The following is a 27,708-nucleotide window of genomic DNA, read 5'->3' on the forward strand; positions in this document are numbered from 1 at the left end:
CTGACTTGCCAGAAGGAGATGTAAAAAAGGGAGAAACATGTGTATACTTACATTTCTGACAAAACTGTCCAAGATATTAGTAAAGGGACCCAGTTCTTATGCAAGGTAATAAGTTTGCTTTGGAGGAACTTAGAGGGAATTATGTTTTCATGATCAAACATAAACAAAAACAAATTTAAAAAGCCTTTTCAGACTTGTAGCCCATGATGGTAGAGTCTTCTGAGAAGCCAGTGAAGTTCCAAAGGCACCCACATCCATATGGCAACACAAAGGTGGGTTCCATTGTGGAACGTCCCATACCCAGCTAGGTCTGTTGGGAGTCTGGCCTTGACATCATAGAGTCAGTCTTACGGAACATTGAGAATCTGAAGCAGAAACTAGTTGACACTTACCTGCAAAAAGCCACTAGGATCATTTTCCTTAATCACCTCCAGGCAGTACTCCATGAGACCCGTGGTCTGGCGCAGTTTCACTGTGCAGTGAGAGATCTGATCTCGAACCACCTAGGATTGATGAGACAACAGAATGGTCCAAAGCGGCAGAGCATAGAAAAGAAAGCAAACTAGGACTTTGGAAAACTTCTTCAAACCAGAATCCAAGAGCATCATGGAGTGGAACTCAATTTATGAGAATATTCTGTGGCAGCGTCTGCTGGGAACAATGGCCCTGGAAGACACATTGGATAACGGCTCTTACGGGGCAGGATCTGTAACAATGGAGCCATCAGAAAGGCACACGGTTGTTGGGCCTCTGGGAAGCTGGTTACCTTGGTTCCTCAAGGGACATCTTGGTTCCATCACAGGTCTGCATCACTCCCCTCTCTGGGAGCTGCTCTAAGTGGGAGGTCATGGGAGGGTCTGTTAAATGACTGAGTGGCCGGAGGTGCAGCTGCAGCATCTGTTCTGTGACACAGCCACCCACCATCTTTGCTCGCCCTCTACCTGTCCCTTCTAAAGAGCAGATATCACCATCTGAACCCAGATCCTCTCTTGTTCTGATTCTCTTCTCCCTGAGTGGGTGGTAGGGTAAGCCTAGAAGTGGTTGCTGAAAGACAAAGAGCTAATGACAGCGAGTCAGACAAAGATGGATACAGAATCAAGTTATAATCTACTTAGCATCACTCACTGCCTCATTTGGGAAAGCAGTTTTAAAGGCTATTTGCTCAGCGATGAGTCTGCCTGACCTAGAGAGGTATCTCTCTGAACATGCAGGTTCTGCCTCTGGGAAGTTATCTTTGCGTGTCAAGTGCATGACACTCCTTGAAAAATTTCTTTCTTTAGAAATGCTTGTCTTCTGTGTCCCTGCTCAGTGACCCAAATCCTGAAGCAGGTTTTGAAGCATAGAATTGAACAAGGGCTTTCTAGGAACCTATTACTCACCTTGGCAAAGGCCTCGAAGAAACCCCCCAAATCCCCACAGCATTCTGGATTTTATGGGTAATAACTAAAATGGGCTTTAATAATAATTACTTAAAAACTTTCCCTTATTCCTTGTTCAGTTTTGATTATAAATTTATTTTCCATGAAAGATGATTACATCCTGTTTCAAAAACAACAGGAAGATAGGTTTAAAAAAAGCAAATAGTCTCACTACTCCAATGCAAATTTTTAAAGAATTTTGATGTTTCCTTTTAGTTTTTTTCCCTTGAACTAGATTTAGTTATAGTTGCAATTATAGTATGTGATAATTTCACCTCTTTCCCATTTAACACCATATCACAGGCATTTTCTGTGTTGCCACCATCAAAAAATGTTACTGACTACAAAATACTGTATTGAGCGGGTTAAATTTATTTAACCTATTTTTGACAAAGTTCTTTCTAATTTTTTGACAGTTAATTCATTCAATATTGTTGATCTTCTCTTAATTATTTTATTGTAATAAAATATATATAACATATAACTTAAACCATTTTAACTATTTTTAATTGGATAATTCTGTAGCACTAAGTAAGTTCACATTGTTATATAACCATTACCACCAACCATCTCCAAAACTTTTTCTTCTTCCCAAACTGAAGCTCTGGACTTATTAAACAATAACTCTACATTCACCCCTCCTCCCAGCCTCTGGCAACCACCATTCTACTTTCCGTCTCTGTCAACCTGACTACTCTAGGTACCTCATCCACGTGGAATCACACAGTATTTGTCCTTTCATGACTAGTTTATTTCTTTTATGTAATGTCTTCAAGGTTTATTCATGTTGTAGCTTGTGTCAACATTTTTGTCAAGACTGAATAATATTCCATTATATGTGTATACTACATTTTGTTTATCCATTCATCTGCTGATGGACATCTGTGTTTCTTCTGCCTTTTGGCTATTTTGAATAAACTTATGAACATAAGAATACAAATATCTGGGTGAGAGTCTGTTTCACTTTTTTTTTTAGGGAGGGGGTGGTTCATATACCCTGAAGTGGAATTACTGACTTGTATGGTGACTCTATTTTAATTTTTTTTGAGAAATCACCATACTACTTTCCACAGTAGCTGTATCATTTACATTCTCACCAACAATGCACAAGGGTTCCAATTTCTTTACATTCTCACCAGCACTTATCAGTCTGTTTTTTTTTTTTTTTTCCCAAATAGTAGCCATTCTCTCGTGGCTCAGTTGGTAAAGAATCCACCTGCAATATAGGAGACCCTGGTTTGATTCTTGGGTTGGGAAGATCTGCTAGAGAAGGGATAGGTTACCCACTCGAGTATTCTTGGACTTCCCTTGTGGCTCAGCTGGTAAAGAATCTTCCTGCAATGTGGAAGACCCGGGTTCAATCCCTGGGTTGGGAAGATCCCCTGGAGAAGGGGAAGGCTACCCACTCCAGTATTCTGGCCTAGAGAATTCCATGGGGTCACAGAGAGTCAGACACAACTGAGCGACTTTTGTTTCTTTCCCATCCTAGTGGGTGTGAAGTGGTATTTCATTGTGGTTTTGATTTGCATTTCCCTAATGACTCATAGGGCTTACCTGGTGGCTCAGAAGGTAAACAAGCTGCCTGCAATGTGGGAGAACTGGGTTCGATCCCTGGGTTGGGAAGATCCCCTGGAGAAGGCAGGGGAACCCATTCCAGTATTCTTGCCTGGAGAATCTGCACGGACAGAGGAGCCTGGCGGTCTGCAGTCCATGGGGTTGCAAGAGTCGGATATGGCTGACTGACTAAGCACAGCACAGTTTCTCATAATCTTGAGCATCTTTTCATGTACTTACTGTATATCTTATTTGGCAAAAAGTCTGTTCAAGTCATTTGCCCATTTTGAAATTGGGTTGTTTGTTTTTGTTGTCTTTTGACAAGAATTTGCAAATTTTCATGAAGTCCAGTTTGTCTACTTTTTCTTTTGTTGCCTATGTCTTTGATGCCATATCCAAGAAATCATTGCCAAACCCAGTGTCATGAAGCATTTGCCCTATGTTTTCATCTAAGAGTTTTATAGTTCCAGTTCTTACTTTTCAGTCTTTGATTCATTTCAGGTTAATTTTTTGTACATGGCTTTCGGTAACTGTCCAACTTCATTCTTTTGCATGAAGATAGTTTCCCACCGTCATTTGTTACTAAAACTACCTTTTCCCCATTGCACGGTCTTGGAACCTTTGTCAAAAATGACTTGACCATGTATGTGAGAATTTACTTCTGGGCTTTATTCGATTTCCAGTGGTCTTCTGTCTATCTTTATACTAGTACAGTATTTTGTAGCTTTGTAGTACATTTTGTAATCAGGAAGTGTGAAAACTCCAATTCTGCCCTTCTTTTTCAAGCTTGTTTTGGCTATTTGGAGTCTCCTAATATTTTGACAGATGATTTGTTATTGCTTTTTAAAATAAAAAAATAAAATGTAGGATTTAAAATCTCTTTATTGGAATTGGTGAAAGAAACCAACTTTGATGTGAAGATTGTTTTGTGATTTTGATTAGGGGGAAAGATCACTTTTAAGTCCACTGGTTGATTTATTTTCTCCTAACAAATTTGGAAAACTCAGCAGTGGCCACAGGACTCGAAAAGGTCAGTTTTCATTCCAATCCCAAAAAAACACCACACCAAAGAATGCTTAAACTACCGTACAATTGCACTCATCTCACATGCTAGTAAAGTAATGCTCAAAATTCTCCAAGCCAGGCTTCAGCAATATGTGAACTGTGAATTTCCGTATGTTGAAGCTGGTTTTAGAAAAGGCAGAGGAACCAGAGATCAAATGGCCACCATCTGCTGGATCATGGAAAAAGCAAGAGAGTTCCAGAAAAACATCTATTTCTGCTTTATTGACTATGCCAAAGCCTTTGACTGTGTGCATCACAATAAACTGTGGAGAATTCTGAAAGAGATGGGAATACCAGACCACCTGACCTGCCTCTTGAGAAATCTGTATGCAGGTCAGGAAGCAACAGTTAGAACTGGACATGGAACAACAGACTGGTTCCAAATAGGAAAAGGAGTACGTCAAGGGTGTATATTGTCACCCTGCTTATTTAACTTATATGCAGAGTACATCATGAGAAACGCTGGACTGGAAGAAACACAAGCTGGAATCAAGATTGCCGGGAGAAATATCAATAACCTCAGATATGCAGATGACACCACCCTTATTGCAGAAAGTGAAGAGGAGCTAAAAAGCCTCTTGATGAAAGTGAAAGTGGAGAGGGAAAAAGTTGGCTTAAAGCTCAACATTCAGAAAATGAAGATCATGGCATCCGGTCCCATCACTTCATGGGAAGTAGACGGGGAAACAGTAGAAACAGTGCCAGACTTTATTTTTTGGGGCTCCAAAATCACCGCTGATGGTGACTGCAGCCATGAAATTAAAAGATGCTTACTCCTTGGAAGAAAAGTTATGACCAACCTAGATAGTATATTCAAAAGCAGGGACATTACATTGCCGACTAAGGTCCGTCTAGTCAAGGCTATGGTTTTTCCAGTGGTCATGTATGGATGTGAGAGTTGGACTGTGAAGAAGGCTGAGCACTGAAGAATTGATGCTTTTGAACTGTGGTATTGGAGAAGACTCTTGAGAGTCCCTTGGACTGCAAGGAGATCCCACCAGTCCGTTCTGAAGGAGATCAACTCTGGGATTTCTTTGGAAGGAATGATGCTGAAGCTGAAACTCCAGTACTTTGGCCACCTCATGCGAAGAGTTGACTCATTGGAAAAGACTCTGATGCTGGGAGGGATTGGGGGCAGTAGCAGAAGGGGACGACCGAGAATGGGATGGCTGGATGGCATCACAGACTTGATGGACATGAGTCTGAGTGAACTCTGGGAGATGGTGATGGACAGGGAGGCCTGGTGTGCTGAGATTCATGGAGTCGCAAAGAGTTGGACATGACTGAGCGACTGAACTGAACTGAACTGAACTGAACATCTAGTATGTTTCTGTCAAACTAACACCACTGTCTGTTGGTCAGGGCTCAAGTGATGCAAATTATTATATTATATTTTCATTTTATTATTTTACTTTAAAATCAGGAGGTAAAGAAAGGTTAAGTTTCTGCTTCTTGGGGAAAAAGAAAACATCCATAAGTTAAGCACTTAAAAAAATGCAATGCAGGGGACCTACAGCTATCATACTACTCATCTCTGCTATATGACACTTGACTAAATTGTTCCCAGAAAGTGTTTTTACATTTCAGCAGCCAGTGCATCAGTGCTGCTAGGTAGCAGAAACCTCAGCAGTCACCTTTCCCTGTCCCAATGGCATTTGCCCTAGGACTATATAGAAGTGACTGGTACTAAAATTCCGAATAACAAGCACAGGCTGGATCTGAGCACTACAACCCAAAGTAAGCCTCCTTTTGAGGCGAAAAACACTGAACTGTGTTTACTTGCCAGAACATTCAGCTCAATGATAATTTTATGACCAAAATGTGCTGAAATAAATATATTACTCAGGCCTCATAAAATTCTATGTCTGCCTCTATAAATTTCCTTCTCAAGCAAGGTTTATTTGGTGCCAAAGGAGCTGTGGGAGTGCTGGGGGCTCTGATTACTCTTAAGAAGCGTCATTGTTGTGCTGCCAAAGAGTCTGTGAGTTTCAGGAGTGTTTGCTGTTGGCTCCTGTGTTCCATGGTTCAAGCTTCTTGGAAGGACTCAATATCCTGCTTGGCTAGCAACTCCCGCTGTTGCTATAGTGCATGCTGGTTCATTTTTAAAACATTTTAATCAAACATTTTGCTGTGATCACAGTAACCTGTGATAAAATTCACTGTTAAAAATGAATCAGTGGGGTTCCCAGAAGTAGCATTTTTGGGTGTTTTATAATTAACTTTTAGTTTCTCAATTAATCTAGCAAGATTTCCCATATTATGGCAATCAGCCAGATAATTAAATCTTTTAAGAGTATAAATATTTTTTTCTGTGAGTGTCTTCATTCAGCTTTCTTACTTGCTACCTTCTACACTTTGTGTTATTTCTACTTATTAGTACTATTTACTTCTACATTATATATTTTTTAATGAAAAACAATTGGTAGGAAGTCAGGCCATATCACTTTTTCTTTGAGTTCTATATTTCTTTGCAGTGGCTCCGATGCTCTGGAGAAACCCTTGGTACTGTGTTTTCAGCTGGCTGGATTTAAGGAGTTTCTAAGGAAATGTACATGTTGCAGGAGTGACATGAATCAGTTCAGTTGCTCAATCGTGTCCGACTCTTTGTGACTGCATGAATTACAGCACGCCAGGCCTCCCTGTCCATCACCAACTCCTGGAGTTCACTCAAACTCATGTGCATCGAGTTGGTGATGTCATCCAGCCATCTCATCCTCTGTCGTCCCCTTCTCCTCCTGCCCCCAATCCTTCCCAGCCTCAAGGTCTTTTCCAATGAGTCAACTCTTCACATGAGGTGGCCAAAGTACTGGAGTTTCAGCCTCAGCATCAGTCCTTCCAATGAACACCCTGGACTGGTCTCTTTTAGGATGGACTGGCTGGATCTCTTTGCAGTCCAAGGGACTCTCAAGAGTCTTCTCCAACACCACACTTCAAAAGCATCAATTCTTCGGTGCTCAGCTTTCTTCACAGTCCAACTTTCACATCCATACATGACCATAGGAAAAACCATAGCCTTGACTAGATGGACCTTTGTTGTCAAAGTAATGTCTCTGCTTTTTAATATGCTGTCTAGGTTGGTAACTTTCCTTCCAAGGAGTAAGCGTCTTTTAATTTCATGGGTGCAATCACCATCTGCAGTGATTTTGGAGCCCAGAAAAATAAAGTCTGACACTGTTTCCACTGTTTCCCCATCTATTTGCCATGAAGTGATGGGATCGGATGCCATCATCTTCGTTTTCTGAATGTTGAGCTTTAGGCCAACTTTTCCCCTCTCCTCTTTCACTTTCATCAAGATGCTCTTTAGTTCTTCTTCACTTTCTGCCATAAGGGTGGTGTCATCTGCATATCTGAGGTTACTGATATTTCTCCCGGCAATCTTGCTTCCAGCTTGTGCTTCTTCCAGTCCAGCGTTTCTCATGATGTACTCTGCATATAAGTTAAATAAGCAGGGTGACAATATACACCCTTGACGTACTCCTTTTCCTATTTGGAACCAGTCTGTTGTTCCATGTCCAGTTCTAACTGTTGCTTCCTGACCTGCATATACGTTTCTCAAGAGGCAGGTCAGGTGCTCTGATATTCCCATCTCTTTCAGAATTTTCCACAGTTTATTGTGATGCACACAGTCAAAGGCTTTGGCATAGTCAATAAAGCAGAAATAGGAACTAGGAAATAGTCTTCCAGTCTTCATGTGTGTTAAGGCCTAAACCAGCTCTTAGAGGACAATTAATTAATCTGTGGTGCATAGTTTCAGAGAAGGCCTTCAAAATTTTATCAGCAGTCACCATCTGTTTTGGATGGCAAATCCTATTGATCACTTGAAGAGTTTTATTTTGTTAAGTGGCAAATTTATAAAGGTCGTTTTTGGGGGGTCAGGATATGATACTGTACCTATTTGGAAAAGGAGAATTTGAGAACAGACTGTACGTCTCTTTGAATGCTTAGACTTTTTAGTAGCAGAGAGTAACCCATGACAGCTTATATAGTACAAATGTGAAATTTTGTTCAGTCTGTCTACAACTGTATTTTCCACTGCATCTTGAACAGGTCAGTCTCCCATCACTCAGCTCAGGTGATACAAAGGGCAGCTAGAACTGAGATTAATTAAGGGGAATTTCATAATTTTATCCAAATTTCATCTGTCCATCTTACATGTGGCTCTTTAAAATTTTTTCTTCAAATCTTCTTTTTAATAAATACTTTTCTCATAGTATTTTCTCTCATCATGGGGTCTGGAGAGAGATCACTGTTGAATTTTTAGTCTAAGTAAATACCAACATTCTCTCAATGTTTCAAGACATTCTTTCTTAATATAGATTTCCATCACTGTTTAAAACAATTTCCTCTAAGTATAATGCAATTCTTTTTTGTTTTTCTAAGATATAAGTACTTTCAAGAAACAAAGAATTTATTCTACACAGGTCCCTTTGGTCAGTGGAGATAGTTTTCTCTATGTGTTCCATAATGTCCTGTCTCAAGATGACTAACTGATACATGGAATTGACTCACTGGTGATTTTTGGTGAAGTGCTTTGACCAATAGATTCATCTAGTAAAATAAATAATTCTCTTGATTTTCCCCTAGAGTAAAATATTATCTCCTATATTATCATTACATTCATTGAAACTTAGGGACACTTAAATTAATGAAGAGCATTTTAAACTTCTTACACACCACCATTCTCCCACATGGCTTATGGAAATATGCAAACATTTCTCCCATTCTCTTGATACTGTCTTCTGTAGCAGTATTATTAATTTAACCACCTCGGCGACTGGTCATTTCAAAGACAAATCTGATGCTTTGAGTTTTAATCCATAAAAGGATCATTTAGGCCTATTAAGTACATAAAACACATGCCTGTCTTTCAGAAGGCTTGAGATTTTAACAGTAAAACTGTGAACTTTCAGTCTCAGAAGTGTGAATGACAATAAGCATTGAGTGGAATATCCAAAGCATGCTCTTAGTGCATAGAATACTGTATCCTTGTACAGAGAAGTTAATGAAGGAAGAAATACAGCCGTTTGGAGAGAGAAGCATCCTGATGTGGCCCCACCCACACAGGAGAACATTTATCATGTACAGCGTCCCACAATAAAAGTGTTGCATCCAGTCTGGTGGTGTTTTGTAGGATGTGAGAAATGGTTTAGTCCATCATCTTTGAAGTATGCTTTAAGTGCCTTCTGGAGCTAAGTGTGTCTTTCATATATGGACTCAGGCAAAGCACATTAAAGAAGTTCTGTGACTGCCCTTCACTGTCATTACCAGAGTGGGTCGAGGGTGTTCAAAGGCATGTCCCCGAACCGTGGTGAGCTCCAGGTGTATGCCGTGGCATCCTGGTGATTCCACGGGCAACTTGGGCACTCTGTTTCTTACAGGCCCTCTATGGATTTTGCTTCTACACGTGGGAAGCAGAGGACCATGGAATTTGCCAAATGAATTCCCCATTAATGATAGGCTTATCATCAATAATAACTCTGGTTAAATTATTAGAGTTGGTCCCCAAAAAAGTTCTGCTGAGGGCAGTCAAAAATTTTAACTGTTCCAGTATGCCTAAATTTTTTCAAAGTCTTCACTGTAAAGAGCTAATGGAACGTTTTGCCAGTAGTTTTATTGTAATTGAGTGGACTTTTTAGTTTGTTGCTTTTCTTTCTAGTAATGACTTTAACAGTCAAATCCTACCTAATTATTTTTAGATTCTTTGTGAGCTTGGGCAGACCTTTCCTTCCCCCCTACCTCTCTTCCTCCCATCTCCCTTCCATCTTCCTTTCCTTCCTTCCTCCTCTCTCTTTCTCTCAACCTGACCAAAGGATTATTTACCTATTATGAAGCATTGACAAAATGGCTAAAGTAAGCTGATAATATCCCTAGTGTAAATCTGTACTCTTAATAATATGCCCGTATAATTAATTCTTCTTTTTTTTTTGCTAACATGATGGGAACAAACAGCCAATACATGGTAAATAATAACAAAGATAATAATGACAATCATGATAATGAGTCTAACAAAACCCAACTGGATTCAAAATCAAGCATTCTATAGACAATTACAATTGGGACATGGAGGCCCTCTATAAAAGTAGAAGCTCTAATAAGCAGTAAGTTTTATCATTTTTATCATTATCCCTCAGCATTCTCACTGAGTAATGTCATTGGTATGTTAACTTACCAACCACACACAGAAATTAAAGATTAGATTTTTTCAGAATGTATTTGAATAACTATAACTATTTTTTTTTCTTTAAGAGGATCTAGACTTGCAAGGGACCAAGAAGGCATCCATCACTTAGTACTATTCAACACACAAATTCATTCTAAAATATTGGAGAAAGAACACTTGTAAGATGACTGTGGAGTTATTTCAAATCTGAATGTTACATAAATAACAATAATTCTCAGCTATTTCTTTGGGCTTATCAAAAGAAAAATGACATTTGTAAAGTTCCTGAAAAGAGCACAGATCTTATTAATGGCACTTTTAAAATGTTGACACAAAGTCCCTGTGAGGATCACAGACAATGAGGATATTTTAAAGCCTTATTTAGCCAAGGAAGACCTGGGAAGGATGTTGACACAACACACACAGTTCAGACATGAAACCTAGGGGCCCAGCTGCCTCTGCTGATAGAGGGAATATTGTCCAAGGCATTAAATGTGACTTAATAATAGTTTTTGAAAGCTCAAAAAGCATTTTTTCCCTCCAGTAGCTTTCTGACTTTGATTAGTTTATCACATCCTGAAAATTTAGGTATTTGGCTCCCAGTGTTTTTTCAAACCACAGAATAGTATTACTGTAATTTAGACAGTGTTCCTAATATAAGGTCACATCTGTATATGCCTCAAAGTCTTGTTTTTAGCTTTTAAAAATAGCCCACCAAGCTTAGTGCACTATTTTGTGTGGTAACGAATTATACTCAAGTCACCATTCCTAGGTTCAGAGATAATTAATCACACTAGGTTAATTCTGCAGTAGGAACTCTGGTATTATGGAAAATACCAGGAGCACTTACTTCCTCCATGTTCTGAGAGAGCTATATTTCCAGTCTTCCGGTGACTGCAGTTCAGTTTCCAAGTCGTGTCCAACACTTTGTGACCCCATGGACTGCAGCACGTCAGGCTTCCCTGTCCTTCACTATCTCCCGGAATTTGTTCAAACTTATCTCCACTGAGCCGATGTTGCCATAAAACCATCTCATCCTCTGTCGCCCCTTTCTCCTCCTGCCCTCAGTCCTTCCCATCATCGGGGTCTTTTCTGGGAAAGATACCCAGTGATAACAACAATAAAGCTCACATTTTGAGTACTGTGCTCTAAGGGCTTTACAATGCCCTAGGTGGTGCTGACCACGTATAGTCCTATTTTCCACACAGGTGAAGGAAATGGAGCTGTAGACGTGTCCACGGTTAGAGACCCAGTAAGTGATACAGTGCTCACACCCTGTTCTCTTATGACCCAGAATCTGGGCTCCTCACCACTCGGCTCCATCTTGCCTCAGAACCAGAACTGCTCCATCTGCTCAAGCAATCGGTTCTTTCAGAGAGGAGCCTGAGTGGATTATAAAGACTGTCTTTATGCACATGGCTTTCCAGCTCCCCTAGCCTTTTGGATGGCTCAAGAAGAGAAAGTTGCCAGAAAAACACACACACAACTCTCCTTTGTCAGCAAAAAGCAGGCCCCCAGAGAACTCTGCCAAAGGGAAGCGGAAGACCATAAGATTATCCCCTCCGGACTGTGAGTGATGGGCTAGCCAACAAAGACAGAAAGAAGCACTGTGCCTGGCAAGTGATGTCTATGAAAGGCCAGTCTTTTCTCACAAATCTGAGTAGCAACCGAAGTGACAAGAAAGGAAAGAGGCAGGAGGAGAAAAGCAGAGGGAGGGAGACGTGGAGGCTGGCATCAGCAGTCACAGTGACGGCCGCACTGCCTGTTTTTAGAAGCAGTGACAGATACAATCAGGTGCAAACAGCAGAGAAACAAATCACAGAAGGCAGAAGACAGAACAGCTTTGCTGCCGTGGGAGATAACCAGCCACCTGTCTCTGGTTTCTGTCGCCCTTTGGGATCTAGGGCAGGGAACTCCACCCTAGGCAGGGTGGAATGAGGGCAGGCAGCTGCCTCTGCTCAGAGGTCCCTGACCATGCAGGCCACCAGCACCGATGGACTGACACCGGCCATGGGGTCCCTGCAGTGTGTTACAGCTGTCCCTGAATCATCTCCACCTGCATCACAGCATAGCCTAGGCTGGTGGCTTTCATGCCCCTCTGCACTTTTTGATTCGGATAAACGATGTTTCTTCAGTCCTGGCTCCCCGCATCTATCCAGATCGCTGCCCTTACGCCTCTCCCATAGAGAAAACCAGGAGTCACCACTATAGTCACCCTATGACTTAACACAAACTGTTAACCATATTCTGTTTAAAGATGTCAGGGAAGCATCTGCCGTGCTTCACAAAAGAGATGCCCTTTAAGGAAAAAGTTAAAACTTTATGGCTACACATTAAAACGGCTGGTCCACTATCAGAGGGAAAATCCCAGCTGTCCAGCTCATTACTCATAGACAGCTGTGAGTTTACTTTGGATACTCTCTGTGGTACAAATAACATCTTAAGTTCCACTATAACAATAAAGGTTCTGGGTTTCTGAAGGGTGCGAAAATGAAGGGCTGTAGTGATCATCTTTTTAGCAATGTCAGAGCAGGTGATGGAAACAGAAAGCATCCGTCGGTCCCTATGACTAACTGCATAGAGCAAGACTAGGGTGCATAGTGCCGCCAACCTCTTCTTCCCTCATAGCCTGGCCACTTCCTGCAGGTGAGAATGCACACCACCATCAACACATGTCTCCCAAAGTCTGGGCTCCTCCAGTGCCTGCCTTTCCATGATGCTCTCTGTGACCCCTTCAGCTGGAAGTAACTTCGCCCTTCTCACAGCTCTAACGACATGCACAGCCTTCTCTTGGAAACTCGCTCTCTATCTGTGCTGGAGCCATTTGTGGGTGTGACTGATATCCACAGGACTGTTGCTGCTGCTGCTGCTAAGTCGCTTGAGTTGTGTCCGACTGTGCAACCCCATAGATGGCAGCCCACCAGGCTCCCCCGTCCCTGGGATTCCCCAGGCAAGAACACTGGAGTGGGTTGCCATGTCCTTCTCCAATGCATGAAAGTGAAAAGTGAAAGTGAAGTCGCTCAGTCATGTCTACCTCTTAACGACCCCATGGACTGCCGCCTACCAGGCTCCTCCGTCCATGGGATTTTCCACGCAAGAGTACTGGAGTGGGGTGCCATTGTCTTCTCCCATCCACAGGACTGGAAGCCCCTAATTCTGAGTCACCTTCGTGTCGTTCTTCCCCTGCCCCTGAGCCCAGCACTCGGCTCCTAGCAGGTGTGCATTAGGTAGGTGCTGGCTAACTGGGAACAGGATTAGGCATGTCCCCACATGCCTTCTCTCTACACTGTACTACCAGCTGTAGGGTGCCACAGTCCAGAATCTGGACTCTGAAGCCAGGTTAACAGGACAGGAATTCTGGGTCCTAGGACCAGTTCTCAATAGCACGGTGTCATGGTTTCCTCAATAGCAGTAATAATGACCTCCCAGAGGAACAGAGGAGTTGATCCCTATAACGCAACTTGTACAGTGCTGCTGCAAAGCAAGTACCCCCAAATGTTAGCTCTTACTGCTACGAAAGCCAGGGCTTGGTCACCAAGGATGCTCATTCTGTGTTGCTACCTGGTTAACTACAGAATCACAGACCACAGTACTTCTAGATTTTAATTCGGATAAAAAATGGTGACTTCAGAAGAATCTTTCATTCAAGCCTCATCTGACTATCTTAGATGAACAGGCTTATGGTTTTAAATCCATCCCCCAGGCTGTTACAGCTAAATGTACAAGGTTAACATCCACATAGCACAGCCTTCAGAAAATGTTTTTTTCTGAAGTATCTTTAATACTGCCTTACTTATCTCTCTCACATTTTAGGAATGACTATGTATGTTACCATGAAACACAATCCCATGGTCCTTTATAGAATTCAAAAGAAAATAACTTGATCATAGACACTAAGGGACAGGAGCCTGGAAACTGACAAGCTAGAGAAAATCATTCAAGTAAAACTTGGCCTCATTCAGTACTTTATGAGACAAGTACCACACAGGTCACTGGAAGGGGCGGGGAGGTTCCTGAGGAAAGCCCAGTGCTCCCTCCATTACCTGAAGTTCAGCGTGAAGTCTTCATGGGGCTGGGGTTGTTGTGATGACCCTTGGGGGCTTGTGTTCATTCTAAGACAAACCTGAGAGGGTCTTCCAGTTAGATTCATCATCAGGAAATAGCGACTGCCTCCCTGGAAGGAGCAGTCAGATCCCTAGTCTTGGTTCACTGTTCAAGCCCATGAACTAAGGCTCTCTCAATGTTCACTCACTGGGTACTTTTCTTTCCTAACTTCTGGTTCAGATTCCAACTTCAAGACATGCAATTTTCCTTAACAAAGAATCTGCTAAGCCTCTCCATGATGCAACTGCTCTGTTTTGTCACATCAGGAACATTCAAAGGGACATGGCCCTGATACAGCACCAGCGAGGTCAGGCCGGCCAACATGGCCCCGTACAGCACCAGCGAGGTCAGGCCGGCCAACATGGCCCCATACAGCACCAGCGAGGTCAGGCCAGCCAACATGGCCCTGTACAGCACCAGCGAGGTCAGGCTGGCCAAATTCACTGTAGGGCCCAGCTCTCATGAGTCCATTCTGGCTTGGACCCCACAATCACAGCTCAGCCTCTTGTCTGCCTCCATGACACATGCAAATTCAGAGTGAAGGCAGGTAAGTCACCAAGGCAGTGGAGAAAGGTATCTATTCCAGCGACACTGCCCTGGCTTTGGGGAAGGGAAGAAGCCTGTATGTGGATCCAGACGTGTACTGGGGAACTGCGGGTTAGGAGCAGCAGAGGAGGGAACCTAAAGAAGGAAACTAGTGTTGGGGTTTCCCTTGCCTTTGGATAGAACTGTTAAGCTTCCTTGGGGAAATACTTCTCTTTTCATGCTGCCTGGCTTCCCATCTTCACAGTGGAGTTCTCTGGATCCTGAGTCTTGGAGCATGGTGGGCACAGATTAAGGACTGGGGACTCCACTGCTCAGGACTTAGCATTGCCATTTGCTGCACGTCTTGATGAGGTCTCATGCCCCAGATAGCAACTGGTTTCTTGCCTTATTTCTAGTAAACATGAACTGGGCACTGGCCTGGTCACCAAGTTTTAGCCCCAAATCTTGTAATGTCTTTTCTCTTAGTTTTTCATTTTGAAACTCTCCCTTGGTTCTCCTACTGGAATCCCACACTTTTAGAAATGGGACCTCCTCTTTTTCTCCAGGGACTAAAGCCTGTTCCAAGCCTGCTGGGGATATCTGCTACTTCCTGGGCTCCTCACCAGCCACCAGCTCCTCCAAGGCTGTGTCCACTCTCAGCTGTACAGTATTGAAGCTCCCTGACGCTGGTTGCCTGACCCCAGCAGAGAACCTAAGGTCAGACCTCACTTCTGCCTCCACCCCAACCACAGGCCAACACGGCACACTACCCACCCACCACCTGCGGGCAGCCACCCTGAAGCTTGCTGGGCATGCATGTGCTCCTGCTGGCTACTTCTTGCTTCCTTCTGCTGGGTGGTGCCCATCTATGTCTATCCAGCCTCCTCTGACGTGTTGTTGCCCTGCTCAAAGGGGGCAATAGATGGGGAAGCAGATGTCTCCGGGAGGACCAGTCCTCCTGCCAATAGGACCCCAGACCTGTGATCAACTGATTCACTGTGTGATGACCAAAGTCTGTACAGCTGTTCAGTTACACAGTTTGCTTCAGAAGTGAAGACAAATCTTGTTTGTTTTCTGACAAGTACAGATTCCATTTCCCAATTCAAAAATACATTTGCCTCTGCATCATCATTCTGTTTACAATTTCAACCCCCATCCCTAGTATTCTCTATCCATTTCTCCTTATTTTTTCTTAGCATGCTTTATGAACATACTGGATATTTTGCTTACTTATCTTGCCTTCTGTTTATTCCTTCTGGTAGAATATAAGCCCCATGAGAGCAGGGATTTCGATTTGTTTATTATGCATGTACCCAGGGCAATTTCTGGCCTAGAAAAGCCACTCAGTGAGTATCAGTGATGTAAAGAAAGGAGTGAGCACCGAGTGAAGGGGCATGCCTGCTCCTCATTGGCCACCCAAGGCTGTGGGCACTCCGCTGTCCGTCATACCCCAGGAGCCTGGCCTCCCGCCCCCCACAGGGTGCAGCGCTCACCTTTAGCTTATGCTCGTGCTCCTTGTTGACACGGGCAAGCAGCTGGGCTTTCCTCCTGTTGAGGGCGTCAATGAGGGCATCACATTGCGCCACCAGGCAGGCCTCGAACTCCACGCTGTTCTCCTGCGTGAGAGAGCACAGTGTTCAGCAGCAAAGTGACCGGGTGCCTCGGGCTGCCAGAGACAGCAGAGCCCCAGTCCATCTGTGGGGGGAAGGCCCTGCTGAAGGGAAGGAAGAGGAGCCCTGCCCACAGTGCACACATGCATTTTATAAATAACAAAATAAATTTTATTCTGCAGGGGTAGCGTTTCACTTTAGATTCAAAGAGGTAAATGTTACTTAATACATTTGTTTTTATCAAGAGGAAATCATCTCTGCAATTTGAATTACATCAAGTAAAATAAAGTTTTAGTGTGTAGAGTTGAACATGAATTGTTTTGAGAGCTGGTATATGGCCAGCTGTGCAGGGTGGAAGGTGGCATTCAGAAAGGCTGGTTGCCGGAGGGAGTTGGGTATTGTTGAGGCATGAGAGCGAAAGAATCACTGAATTTACAGGCAGAAAGAAGAAAGCAGATGGCAATGGTCTTCAATATTAAACAATAATACAAAAACAATAGAAGTTTAGACGAATAGTCATGGGCAAAACACTTGCTCCTTTCATTAAAAAAAGCAGGTAATAAGTGCAGGTAGGCAGTGAAGAATCACTGGTATATGAAACAGGCATCAGCCTGCTGTGAAAGTCAGCTTGTGGGAGAACAGTAACCATGCTCTAAATGGATCATAACTTTCCATGATGTTTAAACTGAATGTTGGATCTAAATTTTTTTTTTACGTGCGTGTGCAGTCGCTCAGTCATGTCCAACAGAGCGACCCTTTGGACCGAAGCCTGCCAGACTCCTCTGTTCATGGGATTTTTCAGGCAAGAATACTGGAGTGGGTTTCCATTTTCCTCCTCCAGGGGATCTTCTGGACCCAGGGATCGAACCCGATCTTCTGTGTCTCCTTTACTGCAGGCAGGTTCTTTATCCACTGAGCCATGCTATAGACATTTTTAAAAGCAATTCTCTCATTAAATTATAAGCATTCATTAGAGGTAATCCTTTCAATAAGTTATATATGTAGCTATGATTCTCAAACCATAATCTGGAAAACAATTATAATTTACAGCCAATGAGAGCTAAATACTTGTTACATGTACAGTAACAGCACTGAAAAAATAGTACTCAACTGAGTAAGCTGTAAAATTTGGGGGGTTAGAAATGAAGGTACAGCTTAGCCTATCAAATTTAAATTAATTCTCAGTCATTCAGAACTGTGTCTCCTAATATAAGGATTAGTAGTTAGGCATTAGGTCACTGTTTCAAATGCAAGGTCTTCTTTGTATAAGGCATGCATTTACAACTGCTTGAGCAATCACTTCTACAAATATTAAGTTTTGGCTTTCATAGTAATTTGCTTTCAAGTTCTCACAGAAGACCCCTGGAAATCATCACTGCCGAGCTCTCTAACCAAGCAGGTTATTATTGGTAGGGAGGGGGAAGCTTTTTCAGTAAAGGCTCTGATAGAGTAAAAGAAAGCTCTGCTCTAACGAAGAGGTGACGTGCAGGGGTGAGCCTGGGGCTGCACACTTTATGCCAGCAGGAGCAAAGAAGGGACCAACTGATAAACTTTGTTGTTTTGGAAAGCAGAAGGAAATATACAACTGTTAGCTTGCACGTCAACACAGGGCAAAAAAAATCAGTGTGAGGGGCTCTAGAAGGCTGGCTTACATTTAAAAAGCCATTTCTGCCTTGATATCGGTTAGATATTAACTCAGAAAGTCAAGCTACTGGAGGCCAGCGCTCAGGTTATTTCTTGAGGCAAACCTGAAAATGTAAGAACATTAAACAGTGCAGAAGGTCATTATTTTAGCATTTCATGCAATTTAATGGTTTCTCCCCTTCAGCTCTGGTAGGGAGTTCACAGGCTCTCAAATGCCAAGTGATTTGTTGGTTACTGTGTCCACATAAAGCAATCTGAAATTATAGTTACCATGGGATCATGGTTGAAAAACATTTAAGTATCTAGATAGAGGAGAAGCATTATTATGGGATAGGAAGGAAGGAAAGAAAGACATAAAAAAGAGAAAATGTGACCTGTTTGTTACTATTAGATAAGATATAATTTTTGCAAGGTGCTTTGGGAACATATAGATTTAGAAAACTCAACAATAATGACTGAATTCACAAAGAAATAGACGTCTTTCGGAATGCATGGCAGCAAAGAATTAGGAGCTCAGTGTGGAAACCAGGGTTATGTCCTTGGCTTGTTGGGGAAATGTAACCATCTTGAGAAGGGGTATATTTGAAGTTGGTCTGTATATGTGTTTGCATGTATTAGAACAGAAAGAGCAGAAAAAAAAATATGTAGGAAATTTCCTAGGAAACATAAAAATAAAAGATAAGACAAGGAAACACCCCACTCCCAACCCCAGGTACACAGTTAACATCTTAGCACGTGGGCTTTGCTTTCTGCCTTGGTTGCTGCCAATACCTGGATCTGCTGGACCATGTTGCGCAGCTGCACCAGGAACTCCTTGGCTTCCTTGGCCCTGTCTGACAGCCCGTTCAGCGCCTGGGAGAGCTGGCTCTGCAGAGACAAAGAAGGAAACCATAGAGTGCTCATCGCAGAAGGCAGCCACACAGAGTGGTTTTCATCCAAGAGCCCTCACCCCTTCAGATTCCTCTTGTCTCAGCCGGGCCACTGGGTCAACACCTGTAACCTGAAGATTGTGGTAATAACAGCATCCCGACTCCTTCCAGAGGCCCCTGAGTAGTGTTTCCTCTGAGGCAGTGAAAACTTCTGGCTGTTGTAGTCAAAGGCCCTTACCAGATATCTGCCTAGAAGTCCCTCATCTTATTAATTACTTAATTAATTCAATAATGGTTTATTTAACTTTAAATAAAAAAAATAGTGATGCAGGTGATCTGATACTTATCAACACTATTTAGCCCAAAGTGCTACTGGGATGAAAGCGGAAAGAATGAAGAGTTGAGAGAAGGAAGGGTGAGAGCACCTGTGATGCCCAGGGTCACTTATATGTAATGGCGAATACAAAGGGCAGGACGAGGCTCCTTCTCATCAACCTTCTCCCAGCACAGCCCACCCCACCTCCTCTCCACACTAGCCTCCTAAAGCAAGGTGTACTTATTCCTTTCCACACTGCACAGGGGTCCCACAGCTGCTTGATGAGATCTAAGTGGAAGCTGGCTGGAGGCTGGAGGGCTGAGAAAGCTTCTGCTTTTCTGCTAACATGGGACCGTGTGGCTGGTGCAGCCTCTTCCCTTTTGCTCCCAACTTTATGGCAGATGCTTTGGGACTCTCAAGAAGCGAAGATCAACATGGGAAGGGAGGATGGTTAAAGGAGACAGTGCCAGGTTCCATCGGCATCTTTTAGCATCTTAACCAATACCTGAAGTCTCCTACCACCAGGCCTCTTGTTATGTGGGGGACAAGTTACCTCCTATATTTAGTCCTTATACAGGAGCTGACCATTACTTGCAGTCATTACCACTGTACTTGATACAAAATTCCTCCCCTAGCAGCTGCGGCAACACCCCTCCTGGAAATTACAAACTCCTTTCCCCACATCACCTTCTTTGAAAATGAATGCCTTTTCTCCTCCTTGCTAACATGATGCATTATCCACTCATCTTTTTAGTAAAAGGGTAGAATCTTAAAATTGTATTTCTTGGTCATATGGCGGTTTTTTGCTTATATGTGCATGACTAAAAAGGAAGTCAGTCACTGAATCTCTTTAAAAATGTGCATGCTGCATGCCACTGTGGGGTGGGAGAGCACAGGCTTCAGAAGGGTTCAGATACTGTCCTTCCCTAAGCATGACCTTGAGAAAGTGACCTCTGTCAGAGTTACTCCAGTGGAAAAAGTAGGAAAAATAATGTTTAGTGGTTGGATTATTGTGAGGGCTGAGTACATTCATCAATGTGACGGCTCCTGCTAACAAAGAATCATGGTAAGGGAAACCACTCCAAACTCATAAATGGTGCCAGTGACTGGCTGTTCATATCTCACACATAGCTCTACCTCATCCATAAATAAGGATACTATGGTTTTTGGTGCTGTGGGCATTGCATGAGGTGTTGTATATAAGCCAAGAACCCTGCTGGCACATGGTGCATGCTTAATAAATGTTGGCTGTTATTAACTCTTATTCATCTGTTCCTTCCTGCCCATAACCCTCTGTGGACTGACTAGGGTGGGATTTGCAGGGCAGATTCCTGGAACAGGATCTGTTGGAGGATACCCTCATTGCTTGTACTTTGATTGAGGTACTTAGACTCCAGGAGTCTAAACCAAGACAGCCTAGGAAGAAAAGGAACAAAGTGAGCTTACAGTTGCTGAAAGGGCTACTCAGTAATTGAATACTAGGTCCCAGCTGCACTATGCGCTGTGCTGTGCTTAGTCGTGTCTCACTCTTTGCAACTCCATGGACTGTAGCCTGCCAGACTCCTCTGTTCTCCAAGCAAGACTACTGGACTGGGTTGCCATGCCCTCCTCCAGTGGATCTTACAACCCAGGGATTGAACCCAGGTCTCCTGCACTGTAAGATGATTCTTTTATCATCTGAGCCACCAGGGAAGCCCACAAATACTGGAGTGGCTATCCCTTCTCCAGGGGATTTTCCTGGCCCAGGAATCGAACTGGGATCTCCTGCACTGCAGATAGATTCTTTACCAGTAGAGCTACCAGGGAAGCCCCAGCTACACTATAACTCGGGGTAAAAAATTTCTTCTCAAGAACTTTTTCAGGAGCCCAAGAGATGAAGAGAGTCTCATTTGGAACAGAGGGCAATAGAATGACAATCATATTCTAAAGGAGACATTATGTTATTGTGACTTTAGAATTCATATTCCCTCTTTTGCTGAATGAGTCAGAGTTTGCTGGGCTACCACAGTTTTCTTCCCCCTTTATTGCAACCTATGCCTTAGTTATCACATTTGGAGGTTTGAGTAGAGGGTCAAATTCATTCAACTACACAAAGCTAGAGCCACCTGGTTTCTTAGAGTCCAGCCTTGTAATTCAAGGCATCTGTATAATATAAGTCAGACCTGATGCCCAATAAGAATTGTTGATCAGGTGCTGGTATATATGTAGAAAAAAATTATACTATAGTACAAAATTATACTATAGTAGACAAAGAGTCAAAAATGACAGAATGATCTGTTTGTTTCCAAGGCAAACCATTCAATATCACAGTAATCCAAGCCTATGCCCCAACCAGTAACACTTGAAGAAGCTGAAGTTGAACAGTTCTAAGAAGACCTACAAGACCTTTTAGAACTAACACCCAAAAAAGATGTCCTTTTCATTATAGGGTACTGGAATGCAAAAGTAGCAAGTCAACAAACACCTAGAGTAACAGGCAAATTTGGCCTTGGAGTACAGAATGAAGCAGGGTAAAGGCTAACAGAGTTTAGCCAAGAGAACACACTGGTCATAGCAAATACCCTCTTCCAACAACACAAGAGAAGACTCTAAACATGGACATCACCAGATGGTCAACACCGAAATCAGATTGATTATATTCTTTGCAGCCAAAGATGGAGAAGCTCTATACAGTCAACAAAAACAAGACTGGGAGCTGACTGTGGCTCAGATCATGAACTCCTTATTGCCAAATTCAGACTTAAATTGAAGAAAGTAGGGAAAACCACTAGACCATTCAGGTTTGACCTAAACCAAATCCCTTATGATTATACAGTGGAAGTTAGAAATAGATTTAAGGGACTAGATCTGATAGACAGAGTGATGAACTATGGACAAAGGTTCATGACATTGTATAGGAGACAGGGATCAAGACCATCGCCATGAAAAAAAGAAATGCAAAAAAGCAAAATGGCTGTCTGGGGAGGCCTTACAAATAGCTGTGAAAAGAAGAGAAGTGAAAAGCAAAGGAGAAAAGGAAAGAAATAAGTATCTGAATGCAGAGTTCCAAAGATTAGCAAGGAGAGATAAGAAAGCCTTCCTCAGTGATCTATGCAAAGAAATAGAGGAAAACAATAGAATGGGAAAGACTAGAGATCTCTTCAAGAAAATTAGAGATACCAAGGGAACATTTCATGGAAAGATGGGCTTGATAAAGGACAGAAATGGTATGGACCTAACAGAAGCAGAAGATATTAAGAAGAGGTGGCAAGAATACACAGAAGAACTGTACAAAAAAGATCTTCATGACCCAGATAATCATGATGGTGTGATCACTCACCTAGAGCCAGACATCCTGGAATGTGAAGTCAAGTGGGCCTTAGAAAGCATCACTATGAACAAAGCTAGTGGAGGTGATGGCATTCCAGTTGAGCTGTTTCAAATCCTGAAAGATGATGCTGTGAAAGTACTGCACTCAATATGCCAGCTAATTTGGAAAACTCAGCAGTGGCCACTGGGCTGGAAAAGGTCAGTTTTCATTCCAATCCCCAAAAAACACCACACCAAAGAATGCTCAAATTACCTCACAATTGCACTCATCTCACACGCTAGTAAAGTAATGCTCAAAACTCTCCAAGCCAGGCTTCAGCAATACGTGAACCGTGAACTTCCAGATGTTCAAGCTGGTTTTAGAAAAGGCAGAGGAACCAGAGATCAAATTGCCAACATCTGCTGGATCATGGAAAAAGCAAGAGAGTTCCAGAAAAACATCTATTTCTGCTTTATTGACTATGCCAAAGCCTTTGACTGTGTGGATCACAATAAACTGTGGAAAATTCTGAAAGAGATGGGAATACCAGACCACCTGACCTGCCTCTTGAGAAACCTATATGCAGATCAGGAAGCAACAGTTAGAACTGGACATGGAACAACAGACTGGTTCCAAATAGGAAAAGGAGTACGTCAAGGCTGTATATTGTCACCCTGCTTATTTAACTTATATGCAGAGTACATCATGAGAAACGCTGGGCTGGAAGAAGCACCAGCTGGAATCAAGATTGCCGGGAGAAATATCAATAACCTCAGATATGCAGATGATACCACCTTTATGGCAGAAAGTGAAGAGGAACTAAAAAGCCTCTTGATGAAAGTGAAAGAGGAGAGTGAAAAAGTTGGCTTAAAGCTCAACATTCAGAAAACGAAGATCATGGCATCCGGTCCCATCACTTCATGGGAAATAGATGGGGAAACAGTGGAAACAGTGTCAGACTTTATTTTTTGGGGCTCCAAAATCACTGCAGATGGTGATTGCAGCCATGAAATTAAAAGATGCTTACTCCTTGGACGGAAAGTTATGACCAACCTAGATGGCATATTAAAAAGCAGAGATACTACTTTGCCAACAAAGGTCCATCTAGTCAAGGCTATGGTTTTTCCAGTGGTCATGTATGGATGTGAGAGTTGGACTGTGAAGAAAGCTTCTGCTGCTGCTGCTGCTAAGTCGCTTTAGTCGTGTCCGACTCTGTGCGACCCCATAGACGGCAGCCCAAAGGCTCCCCTGTCCCTGGGATTCTCCAGGCAAGAACACTGGAGTGGGTTGCCATTTCCTTCTCCAATGCATGAAAGTGAAAAGTGAAAGTGAAGTCACTCAGTTGTGTCCTACTCTTAGTGACCCCATGGACCGCAGCCTACCAGGCTCCTCCATCCATGGGATTTTCCAGGCAAGAGTACTTGAGTTGGGTTGCCAGAAGACAGCTGAGCGCTAAAGAATTGATGCTTTTGAACTGTGGTGTTGGAGAGGACTGTTGAGAGTCCCTTGGTCTACTAGGAGATCCAAACAGTCCATTCTAAAGGAGATCAGTCCTGGTGTTCATTGGTAGGACTGATGCTAAAGCTGAAACTCTAGCACTTTGGCCACCTCATGCGAAGAGTTGACTCATTGGAAAAGACTCTGATGCTGGGTAGGATTAGGGGCAGGAGGAGAGGGGGATAACAGAGGATGAGATGGCTGGATGGCATTACCGACTCAACAGACATGAGTCTGAGTGAACTCCGGGAGTTGGTGATGGACAGGGAGGCCTGGCGTGCTGCGATTCATGGGGTCGCAGAGAGTCAGATAAGACTGAGCGACTGAAGTGGACTGAACTGAGAGAAAGAGTGTTGGCCTCACCGACTCCCTGGATTTTATATAGCAAAGCAGTATGCAAGCGGCAAAACTCATTTGCAGATTTCCTCCCTTTGTGTCTGTATTTAGGCCTTCTTCCTGGCTAATGATTGTTCTGGTATTTGATAAACAACTGCATTATAAGATAAATATCTAGAAACCCTTCTCTTAAGCTTTGCCACCTTGTAGAAATGGAACAGCAGACAATGAAAAATCCTGGAGACTATTTATCACCAGAAAATGCTCTTCTTCTACGGATTTAAATGTGTGTTGCTTTTATAGGACAGTCTTCTGATCATATTTATAAGCCACATCTGATGCGAAAGAACATTATTATTTATTTATTTTGTTTACCAGGAGCATTTGAATTCCTGCTATATGCTACCAGAGATGTTCTGTACTCAGGACCACAGAGCAGCCCTGTAAATTTATACCAGAACAGAGAAGATGGAAATATTTAGTGTGTGTTTTCGGCTGTATATGTAGCCATCAGAAGCTGTCTGTAATGCCTACGCAATAACATTCTGATGTCGTGGTTATTTGTTTTCTCATTTACTGAAAAGGTATCATGATTAGATAGTGAATGGGAGTGTGAAAATGATGTAGCCAAAGAAGCACTGACAGATCTCCAGTCCAGAGCTCTGAGCATGCTTGGAACAACCAAGATCGCCCAGAAAGATGGCAAGTTGTTCCGAGCTTGGAGGAGAGAGACAAAGAACTCCACCCCTTTTCTCCTTCTCTCCTGCTTTCCCCCTCCAACTTCTCCTCTGACTGGCTCACCTAGCCTCCCAAAGGAGTATATGCTAAGAGAGATCTGAGCGCAACCTGGGAGCCCTGTGGAGCATGTTTCAGAACCACAATCACTTAGGCTCAGGAACCAGGTAATGAATTCAGTGCATGTGCCCAGCTGCCAAGCTTTCCCAGACAGAAAACCACATCTTCATTCCTTTTCCTGCCGTGAACATTATTCATCTGTCATTTCCCCCCTCAGTTTATTAATACTTGAATACTGGATGGAGACAAATTAGAACAAATGAAAGGACACTCCCTAGCTGTCTAGGATCTGAAACTACAAGCCCAAGATGGGTCACAAAGAGTCAATCAAGAATCATACAAAATAGGTGAGGTGGCAAACAGGCAAAGGCAGCTTGGTGGCCCCCAAAACAACCTTACTCCTTCCCTGGGCAGCTCTGAGATAGTGCACCCTGCTGCAGACTGTGGCCTAGCCTCCTGCTTCCTGGGTACCAAGGTCAACACAAAACACAGAAATGAGGATCAATGGAATACTCTTCTGAAGGAAAGTACTCCCTCCCAGAAAATAACAATTTTTCTTGAAGAGTACTGATTTTTGAGTCTTACTATATTATTGATATTATATAATTAAAAAGTAAAAACAAGAAACTCAAATGTTGTCAACATATTGGTCATTTCTTAAATACCAGGGACTTTGATGAGCACTTTTAACAGATGTCCTATTCAACTCCAGTCACTACCCTGCCAGTTTGCAGAGGCTCAGAGGTCTGGATATTCCTGAGTTAAGGTTTTGCCACTCACATAGGGAAGAGCCACAACCCCATGGTTGGAGACTGGCTGGGACCCTCTTGCCTTGATTTGAGAACAATCCCTAAAGGTCATCCCAGCCCCAGAACTCCCTGCAGGAATTGGTGGAGGCCCCTGCAGGTCAACTCCTCCCTCTGCTCAGTTCTGGTCATCTCAATTCCTTGTAGATGGATCTATGGAGACCACTGGGCAACTAACCATCCCTATTCAACTCTCCGAATCTGTGTCCAGGGCATTCCATCTAATAAACAATTTTCTAGCCTTCAGTTTCTTCATCTGCAATATGTGGTTAATAGCAGTATCTGTATCATAGGACGGGGGAGACTGGTGAGACTTATGTACTATATAAAGTTCTATGCAACACCTGGCATATTGTAATCATTTAATAAGTAGTAAGTTTTTACAATGAGAATTGTGTTAAAACACACATACATAAGTCATTAAAATACTTAGTCATGTCACATGTCCCAGTTTGGGGTGTGGTCAGTTACAGTTGTCCAGACTGTGGGGTGTATTGTAGCATTCACAGTTGTTTGTTCCTTGCCATAGGACTTGGGGGACCTCCTGTAGGTGGAGCATGTGTCCTGCCTGTGTCCCTGCCCTATTGTCACCCTTGGCCATGTGATTTACTTTAAACCTGAAGAGGCCTTGTGATTTTCTGCTAGCTTTTTACCTCTTCCTCTTTGTCACACAGATCCAGGGGTGCACTGATAAACTGACCCTCATAAAACAAAAACAACAAATGAAGTTTGATTTGTAGTGTCTGCCAATTCCCACGGTTCATATACATAGTTGATTTTAGGTCACCAACATGGCATCACTGAACAGAGCTGGGGAGACGTGCATCACCGACTCTTTAGAGCTGGGGCTGTTATGAGCCAGGTCAGAATGCCACAGGGCATATCCCACACGGTGGCTGGGGGCCTTAGAAAGAAGATATGTAGAATGGAACTTGAGACTACTTCCCATGATATAATATGAGCAACAAATCAACCTTTGGTTTATAAGCCACTGAGATTTGGGGACTTGTTTGTTACTGCAGCAAAACTAACTAATACAGATAGCAACTATAATTTTCCATTCATGATTTTAATTTAATCAACCTCCCATTTTAGCATGGACCAGTCACAGTGACTCATGCCAGGAAAATTATGATAAAGGAGACAAATCCCTCCCTCAAGGAACTGTCACTGCACTGCAAATACCACCATTCTGATCTTAATAATATCACATTTAAAAGTTCTCTCCCATAGGCTTTCTAATGAAGCAGAGGAAGACTAGAATATTCTAATGACTAACAACATAAATGTAGCCTCTCCACTTATGAGGGAAAATGAAAAGCATCTGCTTTCCTAGCAAGACTCAGCCAGTTCTGGCCAGAATTTGAATTTCAGAGAGAATCTACACGGACTGTATCCACCGAACTTCAAATATTTCTCCATCTTAGACAGAAAACTCTCAAAATGGAGATGCAAATCAACATGGCAGGTTTTTTTCAGCAATGAAATAGAGGAGCCATTTTTTGCCTCAGAGCAGAGCAAAAAAATTGTTGCCTCACCCCAACGTTCATAGTTTCTTGGTGGAAATTGATTTGCTACATCTCTATGGTTTTTGCTTAGAGTGCTGGAAGCCGTGAAAGAATTCATGCAGCAACTGCTGTGACTGAAGGCTTGAAACTTTAATAAAGTGGCAGGCACACAGGCTGGAAGGTCAACACCACTCTGCTCAAGACTGAGCAAG

The 27,708-nt window shown here is 42.8% G+C and overlaps 1 protein-coding gene across 1 annotated transcript in view; it reads right to left on the bottom strand.

The window, feature by feature from the left end:
- The window catches only part of TRIM9 (tripartite motif containing 9), a 119,114-nt gene that overhangs the window by 33,377 nt on the left and 58,029 nt on the right, over positions 1-27,708 (bottom strand). The window contains exons 2-4 of the mRNA XM_052646579.1: positions 18,852-18,947; positions 16,320-16,442; positions 393-503 (exon numbers count right to left, since the gene is read on the bottom strand). Of these exons, the coding sequence (XP_052502539.1) occupies positions 393-503; positions 16,320-16,442; positions 18,852-18,947 (330 nt within the window). The remainder of the gene's footprint in view (positions 1-392; positions 504-16,319; positions 16,443-18,851; positions 18,948-27,708) is intronic.

This window comes from Budorcas taxicolor, chromosome 10, assembly GCF_023091745.1.
Source record: "Budorcas taxicolor isolate Tak-1 chromosome 10, Takin1.1, whole genome shotgun sequence".
NCBI classification, from domain to species: domain Eukaryota; kingdom Metazoa; phylum Chordata; class Mammalia; order Artiodactyla; family Bovidae; genus Budorcas; species Budorcas taxicolor.